This window comes from Leguminivora glycinivorella, chromosome 1 (genome assembly GCF_023078275.1).
Source record: "Leguminivora glycinivorella isolate SPB_JAAS2020 chromosome 1, LegGlyc_1.1, whole genome shotgun sequence".
Classification (NCBI taxonomy): domain Eukaryota; kingdom Metazoa; phylum Arthropoda; class Insecta; order Lepidoptera; family Tortricidae; genus Leguminivora; species Leguminivora glycinivorella.
The window spans coordinates 1,543,570-1,556,220 of NC_062971.1; the positions used below are offsets into that span (position 1 = coordinate 1,543,570).

Consider the following 12,651-nt stretch of genomic DNA (forward strand, 5'->3'; position numbering starts at 1 on the left):
AAAATAAAACCGCCTTCAAAAATAAGCGCGTTACAAAACACGGAGAAACTAAAAAGCCAAAAATAATAAACCTTTCAATTCAGATTTCTTATCGTATTAATTACATATTGCACCATAAGGACAACCACCGAGTCAGCTGCGCACGTTCACCGACCTGCCGCACGAGGCGCAAGATCAGCATAACACGACTTTACCTAACTAATGCAATTCTATTAGCACGCACTCTTGATTCAGACTTCGAACAATTGTCATCGCACTTAGGCTATAATTTTTGTATCTTTGATTTTAATTAAATTAGTAATAAAAGTTTTTGGTTTTTTTTCGGACCTCCGATTGTAGCTATCGTAATTGGCGCAGTCGGTAGGATACTCGCGGGTCGAATTCGTGAATATTTCGGGTTCTCTAAAAATCGAGACCGCGCGTTCGCGAGCCACCCGGGTTGGCTATCAAGCACCGCTGCCGAGTATCCAGAATCTACGAGCTGCAAACCGGAGGCGAATCCAGCTATCGATTCCCGTGAAGGACCAAGAATGAAGCATATGTGAGTACCCCTGAATTGTTCTTGTGTGCTTGCTTCCCTATACTGTATATCCTTATTTTCCATAATTTTTCATCCCAAAAAATCGGGATCTCGGGAACCTGCACCGGGTCAGGTTCGACGGGCAACACTAGATTTACGTAGGAATTTAGACAACTTAGAGTTAGGAAGTCCCTTAGATAGTTCAGTAACCTTATTTGAGTCCGATACAATAATGTCCGCGACCCCAGAGGATGTTTACAAGACCTTGCGTCTAGTCCCAGAATTTGACGGCAATCCTAATATCCTTACGCGATTCATTAAAATATGTGATCAAGTAGTCGACGCTTATGTACGTAATGAAGCCGGAAGAGAATTGCTCAATCTATGCGTTGTTAACGGAATACTAAATAAAATAACTGGTACTGCTGCAAGCATTATTAATAGTAATGGCATTCCTGATAACTGGTTAGGTATTAGGACAGCCCTTGTTAACAATTTCTCTGACCAACGTGACGAGACAGCGTTATACAACGACCTCTCAATAGCCAGCCAGGGTAATAGGACACCCCAAGAGTTTTACGACCATTGCCAGACACTTTTGAGCACAATGATGACGTATGTTACGTTACACGAAACTTTAGGCACTACTATAGAAGCTAAACGGACTCTTTATAAAAAGATAGCTATGCAAGCTTTTGTACGTGGCCTGAAGGAACCCTTGGGATCACGCATTAGGTGCATGCGACCAGAAACGATTGAGAAGGCCCTAGAATTCGTGCAGGAAGAACTCAATGTAATGTATGTGCAACAGCGAGGAGATACTGCTAAAGCGCATCAACCTAATAGGGTAGCTTTGCCCTCGCCAGCCGCAGGGTTTACGCCACCACGTCCATTCCATTCGCCCCAGATACCGAATTGGTCACTGCCTTTTGGTCAGCGCCCGACGCAACAAGCTACGCAACCACCTAAATTTAACCCAACGCAAGCGTACCCTCAAAACCGTATGCCCACTAGGACGCAACAGATGTTCGGCGCCCGTCCCCCTAATTACAACCCTCAAAGTAACGTTTTTCGACTACCCCCTAGGAATAACCCCCAGTACGGATCGAATCCTAAGCCTATGAGTGGGGTTCAGGCTTATTCTCCAAAGGTATTGCCCATGTCAAATCAGTCCTCTTTTAAACCACGCGAAATTCACATGAACGAATGTTCATACAATGCCGGTGGTTCATACTATGATAACTATTACATGCAACCGGAATATAGTTACGATACCACAGTGACATATGATGATTATACGGAATCTGATCCCGCCGTTGATCCCGACGTCGAAGCAGAGTATTATGATTATCAGTACAGCAACGAGACTTTACCTGCCGCCAGCACTAGTGAACAGCCAAATTTTCAAAAGGACAGCAGCTCACGAGAGCCAAAATAGAGATAAATCTACAGTCTCAAAGGAAACTGCCTTATATTCAGATCAGCGACCCACCACTCAAACTTTTAATAGACACTGGCGCTAACGAGTCCTTTATTAGCCCCGAGGCAGTACAACGCTATTTCCCAAATTTTCCCCTTAAGTACGACCCTTTCGAGGTCACCAACGTTCACGCCGTGAGCCGAAATGATTATTCGCTAACGATACCCTGTTTCCCGGATCTTAATGACACTGGTGATATAAAACTATTTTTATATCGTTTTCACGACTATTTTGATGGTCTGATAGGATATAATTTATTAACGAGTTGGGAAGCTAATGTTGACTTTAAAACACACACTTTGTTCACCCGCACTTCAAGCAATCCGATACGAGTATATCACTCGAGCCAAGCAAATAATTACTTCGAGGAAATAATCCCGGCAGGCACGTCGAAAATAATAAAAGCCCCGATTAACACCGCAGACGGTGAGGTCTTAGTAAGAGACCAGATAATTAGCAATTGCATGATTCATGCCTGTTTTACAGTGGTTAAAAACAGCCGTGGATATATAGAGGTTGAAAACCAATCCCAGAATGACGTCATTTTCTCGCTCGACCAGCCAGCTCAAGCTGACCTCCATAGTATCGAGTGCATGCGCACCGAACTGTGCCCTAGTACACGCGCAGAGGACGTAGTATCGCGCCTGCGCACGGAACATTTGAACGAGGAAGAGGCGACTAATTTAAAATTACTTTGTTCCCAATATGCCGACGTTTTCTATATTGAGGGAGAAGCCCTTACATTTACCAATAAAATTAAACACCGAATTAGGACTACCGACGAGGTACCAGTTTATACGAAAAGTTATCGGTATCCATTTATACACAGACAGGAGGTTCGAGATCAGATAGCTAAGATGCTCGAGCAAGGAATAATTCAACCCTCCGACTCTGCTTGGAGCTCCCCTATCTGGATTGTACCCAAAAAGGTGGATGCTTCAGGGAAGCAAAAATGGCGCCTTGTGGTCGATTTCCGCAAGCTAAATGATAAAACAATTGAGGACAAGTACCCGATTCCAAACATCGCGGATGTGCTAGATAAGTTGGGAAAATGTCACTATTTTACCACACTGGATCTAGCCAGCGGGTTTTATCAAGTTGAGATGGACCCCAGGACATACCAAAGACAGCCTTCAACGTAGAGCAAGGTCATTTTGAGTATCTCAGGATGCCGATGGGCCTCCGTAATTCACCCAGCACTTTCCAGAGGGTCATGGACAACGTGCTGAGAGGCCTCCAAAACGAAATTTGCCTCGTGTATCTCGACGACATAATTGTTTTCAGTACATCGCTACAGGAACATATGACCAATCTTGAAAAGGTTTTCCAGAGGTTAAGAGAATCAAATTTTAAGATCCAGATGGATAAGTCCGAATTCCTGAAACTTGAAACACCTTACCTTGGACATATAATAAGCAAGGACGGCATAAAGCCGAACCCTGAGAAAATCTCTGCGATACAAAACTACCCGATACCTAAGACACCAAAGGAAATTAAGCAATTTTTAGGCCTCCTTGGGTATTACCGAAAATTCATCCCTGACTTTGCCCATACTACTAAGCCCCTTACTATTTGCCTAAAGAAAGGAAACAAGATTACTCTTAACTCTGATTATGTTAACTGTTTTGAAAAATGCAAAACTCTCCTTACAAATGATCCTGTGCTACAATACCCCGATTTTACCAGAGAATTTATCCTGACAACAGATGCTTCTAATGTCGCTTTGGGCGCTGTCTTATCCCAAGGCCCAATAGGGTCTGATAGACCAGTATGTTACGCTTCCCGAACCCTTAACGAGAGTGAGCTTAACTATAGTACGATTGAAAAGGAGTTACTCGCTATAGTTTGGGCCACAAAGTACTTCCGACCCTACCTTTTTGGACGTAAATTCAAAATTCTAACTGATCACAAGCCCTTGCAGTGGATCATGAATATAAAGGAACCAAACTCACGTCTCACCAGATGGAGACTGAGGCTAAGTGAATATGATTACACAGTCGTATATAAAAAAGGTAAATCCAACACAAACGCCGATGCCCTATCCAGAGTGGAAATCCACAATGAGGAAATCGAATCCATCGTAGCCGACGAGCTTTGCTCAATACTACCCAACCCTACAGAAATACCGGAGATGTTAGGCAATTCTTCCACAGAAACTGTGCATACCAGCGAAGAGAGCCCCATATTGGAAGTACCAATTACCGATGAGCCACTCAACAAGTTTCACAGACAGATCGTGCTTACAGTCGTAGATGATGTAAAAAGGAAACCGACCGTGACTAAACCTTTCGACACTCACACCCGCGCATCCGTTCAAGTATCAAATTTCAATTTAGAGATAGACGTTGTTGACGCTATCAAGGAGTACGTCAACCCGAAGGTCAAAACCGCCCTGCTTATACAGCCCCCACTCGCCATGTATAAAATCATCCCCATCATCCAGAGCAGTTTCAAAAGCTCCACTATGAATATTGTGCTTTCCAAAGTAGAATTGGAAAATGTAAAGGATTATCTTAGACAACAGGAAATCATTAATAACTACCACGATGGGAAAACCAATCACCGTGGCATTGCCGAATGCTACCTAGCACTCTCCCGGAAATTCTATTGGCCTAAAATGAAGGATCAAATCACGAAATTCATTAACGAATGCACTACTTGCGGTCAGGCTAAATATGACCGAAATCCGGTAAGACCTAAATTCAATATCGTACCCCCCGCGACTAAGCCTTTTGAGACAGTTCATATGGACCTATTTACAGTTCACAATGAAAAATACGTAACTTTCATGGATGTTTTCACCAAGTATGGTCAAGCATATCATTTACGAGACGGAACCGCAGTTAGTATTCTTCAAGCCCTTTTGAAATATTGCACGCATCATGGAGTTCCCATCACTATAATTACTGACAACGGAACTGAGTTCACTAACCAGCTCTTTGCCGAATTTGTCAGGTTCCACAAGATAAATCACCATAAAATTTTGGCTCATTCTCCAAATGATAACGGCATCATAGAACGTTACCATTCTACGATCCTCGAACATCTCCGTATACTAAAATTAAAACAGAAAGATGAACCTATTATCAACCTTATGCCCTATGCTATCATAGCCTATAATAGTTCTATTCACAGCTTCACTAAGTGCAGACCATTTGACTTATTGACAGGTCATTTCGACCCCAGAAACCCCCTCGACACTGACATAACCGGACGGCTCTTGCAACAGTACGTCCAAAACCATAAGATGCAAATGAAACAAGTTTATGATATAATTAATGATACATCCCTTTCAAATCGAACCTCCCTAATAGAAAGTAGAAATAAAAGCCGCGAACCCGAACCAGAATATACCCCGCAGCAACAAGTATTTATAAAAAACCCTCTAGCAAGCCGACAGAAAACCGCCCCTCGTTATACCCAAGATACAGTACTAGCCGATCTCCCAATACACATTTATACCTCGAAAAAACGAGGACCCGTAGCTAAATCACGCATAAAGCGCGTCCCTAAAGGAGATCATCCCTTGTTACAGAGTTCTTTTGCTGCTGACAATTCCCCTGATGCAGGGCTCGGAGATAAAACTTGAGAGCCTAGATGATGGACCCGGAGTTCTGCCCTACAAACTTGGACCCATGCGACTTACGACTCATTACCATACCTACCTGCAATATATACAACTTGACGAAATAAAAGATAAAATTAGTTTAACCTTTGGACAGCTACAGATATGCAAAGCTAGACTAGTTAACGACACGTACCTTTTATATGAAAATCAAATAATATATCTAGTAAATAAATTACAGAAAGTGGCAAGTCAGCTTGAAACCTTAGAACCGGCACGAGTTAAGAGAGGTCTCGTGAACGGACTGGGGACAGTAATTAAAAGCATCAGCGGAAACCTAGACCAGTCGGATGCCATTAACTATAATAACCTTATCAAAAACTTACAACTGAACCAGAATAAAATAGTTTCAGAGTTAAATAGTCACGTGAGCCTAAGCAAGGATTGGGCAAGTCGCCAAGGCAGTATATTAGACACCCTGGTGGAAAATCAAAAGAAAATTAACGCCACCTTAGAGGTAATTTTAGATAGTAATGCTTACAGAGAAAATAGTTTAATTAAATATGCAAAATTTGCCCAACTTTTAATAATTTTAAGCGAGAACGTGGAAGATTTGAGCCAGGAGCTTTTAAGAATAGAAAATAGTTTAGCATTTATCCGTAGTTCTAGTGCTCATCATTCTATGATAGAGATTAGCGTTCTAAGAAGCATGTTAGACAAGTTAAAATTATTATACGGTAGCGATAGAGTCCTAGACTTAGAGTTGCGAGAATATTATGACATAATACGCCCGGGATCCTATTACACCGATAGCGAAATAGTAATTACATTTCAATTTCCTATAATAGCGTCGGAGGTTTTCGACCTATTTAGACTGTCCATTGTACCCAATCGAAACCAAGAAGTCCTCATCCCACCATATCCCTTCCTAGCAACACATGAGGATTCATTCATGTACATGGAGGCAGAATGCCCGAAGTTTAACCACCACTATGTCTGCGAGAAAGGAGCTAGCCTTCAACTTCGGACATCACCAGACTGCATCAACAGATTGATCAAGAATGAAGACACGGAAGGATCCTGCCATCCCGCTACAGTATCCCTGTCAAGGCCAGCCATGGAGGAACTGGATGGTCAACATTATATCATCTCACTTCCGCGACCAACGAAAATACAGTTATCCTGCAACAGAGAAGATTTCACTACACTACAAGGAAGCTATCTAGTTACTATCCCACTGAAATGTTATCTACGAACAGCGGAGTTTACAATCACCAACGACAAGGATGTAATAAAAGGACATCCTATAAAACTAGCCGACATCCCCCGCGAAGCTAACGATCAAGCTAATACGGTACGCCCTCACATCAGTCTGAAATCCATGGACCTCAAAGGACTACACGACGCCGAGAGTAACCTCATATTCGAGACTCCTCTCCAGTTGGATGCGAGTCCGTCAAACACGTTATACCACACAACTATACCGCTGTACGTCACCCTAATACTAGGTGCAGGCGCACTTACGTTCGCAATCTTAAGAAAATTCTACAGGCACCGTTCAACTGAAATCTCACCAAAACCAGAGCCAAGTAGCAGAACACTCAACGACGGAGCCTCAGTAAACTTAGAGACACATCGAACACAGGATAAACTCCCGTCGATATTTTCACTAAACGTGGGAAAATAATCGCCGATCTGTGGATGGAGGAATTACATATTGCACCATAAGGACAACCACCGAGTCAGCTGCGCACGTTCACCGACCTGCCGCACGAGGCGCAAGATCAGCATAACACGACTTTACCTAACTAATGCAATTCTATTAGCACGCACTCTTGATTCAGACTTCGAACAATTGTCATCGCACTTAGGCTATAATTTTTGTATCTTTGATTTTAATTAAATTAGTAATAAAAGTTTTTGGTTTTTTTTCGGACCTCCGATTGTAGCTATCGTAATTTATTGCAATAAGCTAAACATCCAAATTATAAACAAATCAATTATTTTTGTAGTCGGTACCAGACCTGTTCGTCGCCTTGCTATTGCCTGTTTGCCCCACCCAACCATACACAGGCTGGTACCGACTCCAAAAATAATTGATTTGTTTATAATTTGGATGTTTAGCTTATTGCAATACGATAAGAAATCTGAATTGAAAGGTTTATTATTTTTGGCTTTTTAGTTTCTCCGTGTTTTGTAACGCGCTTATTTTTGAAGGCGGTTTTATTTTTTGTTAAAAAGTTTATTTATTTGTTGATTTTTAGTGGTTCCTAGTGATATTATATGTATCAGTCCGAATACATGTACAGTAGTGAAAGAATTATCCTTTAACTCCTAACCATTGAGGAGTTGACCTTCCATCATCAGCTCAGTTGATTTTTAGTGGTTCCTAGTGATATTATATGTATCAGTCCGAATACATATACAGTAGTGAAAGAATTATCCTTAAACTCCTAACCATTGAGGAGTTGACCTTCCATCATCAGCTCAGCCACATAAAATTATTACCATCAGACGTAAATACTGGTGTACCTTTGAAAAATAGACTAAAAACATTACATGTGCCTATAACATTTGAAGAGTTCCCTCGATTTCTCCAGGATCCCATCATCAGACCCTGACTTGGTGCCAATGGGACCATCTCGGGGTTATACCGGTTCGATCAAAAAAAAAATTTTGAAAATCGGTCCACGATTCTCGGAGATATCGAGTAACATACATACAAAAAAAAAATAAAAAATAAATAAAAAAAAAAATAAAAACATTCAGTCGAATTGAGAACCTCCTCCTTTTTTGAAGTCGGTTAAAAAGAAAATATATTTAAAGCTGTTTAAACCAGTGGCAAGTAAATTTAAATTAAGTTTCATGGTTAGGATTTATTGGGCGTCTACACAATGCGTAACTCACGTCCCGCCCGTCACAATAAAACAAAGTTTTTTCTTGTTTACCCTAAAAGTATCTAAACTCTTGATGTCTTACTTTGTGAAAGTAACAATTAGGTTGAGGTTGGTTATTTTAGCTAAAAAACGCGTTGCTCTTGTGAATAAAAGTATACTTTTAACGCTTTTCAAAGTAGGTCCCACCCGTCACAGTGACGGGTGAGCAAAATGGGTTATCTGATAAAACTTGAGTTAATGAGTATAAAATCCTTCTTTTAAGTTTAGTTAAACCTAACTGGGTTATATTAAAGCAAATTATATGTCTAATATTGCTTAATTCGGTTGTGGTATTACTTTTTAGAACACAATGAATGCAATGAGGCCTATGAGTCAGGAAGAAGTCTTTTTCATTAAAACTGGTAAAATTTTTGACATTATTTCTGACCTACTGATAAAAGTATGTGGTAATAGACTGTTTGACAAGGTTTGACAATTTTCTGAACCTTTAAAAATTCAAGTTGAAAAAATATTTTTTTTGGTTTAATGCTCTAAGAAAACTACTGAAATTATTACTTGTAACATTAAATAATTAATAAAAGAGCTGATTTAAAGTAAATACAAACGAACTGTCTTTATATTTTTCATATATTTGTATACTCAAATGTTACTCGTCCCACCCGTCACAAAGCGCTGTCCCACCCGTCACAAGCATTGAGAAGCAAAATTATTTTTGTTTTACGAGTTATTTGCGTAAATTATACTAATACCTAATCTATATAATATCAGGAATTAAATAAAAAATGGTTGTTATTATTATTATTATTATTATTATTTGTATGTCTTACCATATCTCGGGACCATGGGGTCCCGGACTTTTGGGAGGCATGTGTGGGGCCGAAGCCAACAGCACAGAGGCCCTTTTAGACACTTTAATCTAAAGGCAAGGGATACACCTGGCGGATACCATCCCCGAGCGCACAATATGATACATCCGGAGATGGTCCCCGCCAGGTGTAAAGACTATTTCAGTGCAGCACTTTTGTGTTGCGATGGGAACTAAGGTCATAGGCTATTGTTGTGCAAGTCGGATGGACTGGATAATGGTCTATGGGGGGAGACTATCGGACACCTGCGTGAGCGGCTCAGGGTGTGGAGAGGTGTGCGCCGCTTTCTACCCAGTCTGTACGAAACAGCCACTGTGCCAACTCGCGTCTTATGCATATTTCACTTCCACCCTGCAAGCATATAGCTCTGGCACCCCACTCTGGACGGCCGGTTAAGGCAAGCCAGAGGTGAGAGTCCTGCGACCCCTGCTCAGTGTTCACTCCGGCCGGCCAATGAAGGCAAGCCGGAGGGAGGGATCTGATCGACTCTCGGGGGCATGGGACCCAAGGGACGCCACTTCCCATTCAGCTCGCCACAAGCTGCCCTGGGGGCTTATTATTATTATTATTATTATTTTGCTAATGCACAGGCAGCTTAAAGCTGATACGTGCACGTCAATGTCCTGATGCACTTGTGTTTTGTCCATTCAATAAATATTTGTCTAGTCTGTTTTTAAAAGAGTTCACTGTAGGTGCACTGATTACGGTTTCGGGCAAACTGTTCCACACTCTCACTACGCGGTTAGACAAGAAGTGACATCTAGGGTTGCTACTACTCTGTGTCCGTGTCAACTTCAGGGAATGTCCTCTCAGTCTGTCACACACACTCCGAGTGAAAATGTCACTTAATGAAGGTACATTATAGCGTCCTGTGAGTATTTTGTACGTTTCTATTAAGTCGCCGCGTTGTCTTCGTTGCTCCAAGGTTGTCAGACCCAATTCTTTTAACCTGTCTTCATAAGGTTGGTTGCGAAGAGATGGTACCAGTTTTGTTGCCCTTCTTTGGATTTTTTCAATCAGACTAATATCTTTTCGAAAATATGGATTCCAAATTTGGAACGCATATTCCAGCAATGGTCTTACATACGTCTTGTAGATTCTAATAAAGAGCTTCTTGTCCATATAGCGAAAGGCTTTTCTAATCATGTATAACATAGAGTTGGCCTTTTTGGTAAGCTGTAATATGTGTTGTTTAACAAAAGTTTCGTAGTTTCTTACCAATTGCGAATTGTGTAAGTCAAGTCGGAGAGGAGAGGCACTTTGAAGTCCCACCCGTCACACTTCTTATACCATCAATTTCTCATAATAATAATGACATTTTCATATTTTTTTTGATGGTACAGTACGCATTGATTATTCAAGTAATTGATAATGTCATATTTAATACGCTAATTGTTGCCGTTTGGCAGAAATAAAGCAAAATGTAGGCAAAAAAGAGTATAAATATCCCACCCGTCACAATGGAATGACCCAGAAGTTTGTTTCTGTTTGAAAAATTTTATCATCTCACTCTCATAGAAAGAACAAGACTATGGAGGAAGAACAATACCAAGATAGGACACTCTTATCCAAAGTCTGGTTTATGGAAATGCTTTGTTATTACTGATAAATGTGGTTAAAACTAAGAAAATATTGTGTAATGTTACATACCACAGTGACTGAAGTTACATCATGTGCAAGTATAGCGAGAATAGTAAAATTACAAGGACATTGAGTAACTGTCTGTGGTGGTAGTGATACATTGCATGAAAATAGGAAAAGAAGACACTATGATTATAAAGATAAAATATTGTATGTTTTTGTTTTTAATTATGTAATTTTTATATAACTGAATTTTGGAGGAATACTAAAATATCAGAACTTGATCACTGTAGGCATGAAAATTGCCAATGTAGACAATGCATAATAAAATGATATGACTCATGCTGACATAATTAACAAGAAAATCTAGCTCTTGTAGTTCTAATTAATAGATAAACGTATAACGGCTTATGTAAATGTGTTATTGGATTGTAAAATATCGGAAAGTACAAAGAAAGACGCCCTTTCTACACACTAAAACACCATTCAAAACAATAACTGAAAGGGCCAAAACATAGTGAGCATATGAAATAATTATTGAAAACAGAATAGTTATCACAATCCTTCGGTAAAAATAAGAGTAGAACTGTACAATAATACAGTTAAATAGAAGAAATCGTACAAGTTTACCTTAGTCTCACAAACACTTGGATGTTCTGGTTCTTATCTCTCCGAGAGCCTTTTTCCGACGTCATCTTGGCACTACACACATAAAATACTTTACACTATGTTTGTTACACTCAATGGTTCCAAAATTCCTGGACAATTCACTAAAATAAAATAAAATGCGTCAATATCCCAATTTATCGTCAAGGGAATCCGTTGAACGGAGTCGTTCAAACAAAATTCAAATTTCGGTTTGGGTACAATTGCCATATCAAAAAAATAATAAGGCTTGCTGTTCAGATGCCATTATGGCCGCTGTACACATATGGCCAACGGTTCCACCAACCCCCTTGGCCAAGCGTGTAGAGGGCTACTTGGCCGTAAGTTGGCAGTTGGCGCTTGCGCTTGCCGGCCAACCGATTGGTGTCGGTTTTTTGTCCACACATCAAAGGATCTTGGCGCCAATGGCCAACTGCGTTTACACGTTGGCGCTTCATTCAGTTGGTCGTCAGCCGTCAGAGAGGACAGTAGTGAAATATTTACGAAAATAATAAGTTTATCTATGCCAATAATAGTGTAGATTTTAGGAAATAAAATAACCTTGCAAATGTTTAATGTATTTCCTAAAAAAGATAAATATTCTTATCAGAATATTCAAAAAATTGTTAATATTTCAAATAATTTAATTTTACTACGGGGTTATTATTTTTTAATCAAATTTTTCTGACAACGTTTATGACCTAGAATTTCCTAGACTTTTCCATTCCACGTCCATCTTTCATGAAGAGCCAATGCCAAGTGATTGGTTCGCCAATGTGTAAACAGCGGCTCTTATCTTGGCCAAGGGGTTTCACAAAGGGTTGGTGGAACCGTTGGCCATATGTGTACAGCGGCCATTAGATCGGTAAAAATAAAGACAAAATATCAAATTAGTAACATTTATTTAAGAATTTTACAGAAAAACATTAAATGACGCTCATTTCTATAGTCCACGAACAGTTTTTCTCCAAAAAATAATAGTTATTTGTTATACAAGGGGGCAAAGTTGTATTTTAACGCCGAGTGTGGAATTGAAAAACAAGCAAGTGAAAGGATTCTATAGTTGAACCACGAGCGAAGCGAGTGGTTCGAGAATA

The 12,651-nt window shown here is 40.2% G+C and overlaps 2 protein-coding genes across 3 annotated transcripts in view; one reads left to right on the forward strand and one right to left on the reverse strand.

Annotated features, from left to right (window-relative positions):
• Window positions 1-11,705, reverse strand: part of LOC125232312 (kinesin-like protein Klp61F) — a 31,651-nt gene extending 19,946 nt beyond the window's left edge. For both annotated transcript variants that reach the window (XM_048137945.1, XM_048137940.1), the window contains exon 1: window positions 11,540-11,705. In XM_048137945.1, coding sequence (XP_047993902.1) covers window positions 11,540-11,604 — 65 coding nt within the window. In that variant the 5' untranslated portion in view covers window positions 11,605-11,705. The remainder of the gene's footprint in view (window positions 1-11,539) is intronic.
• Window positions 98-7,509, forward strand: LOC125232350. Its single transcript, XM_048137982.1, has 2 exons — window positions 98-541; window positions 5,536-7,509. The coding sequence occupies exons 1-2, from the start codon at window positions 531-533 to the stop codon at window positions 7,250-7,252; spliced, it is 1,728 nt and encodes a 575-aa protein (XP_047993939.1). The 5' UTR covers window positions 98-530; the 3' UTR covers window positions 7,253-7,509.
• Window positions 11,706-12,651: the final 946 nt, after the last annotated feature.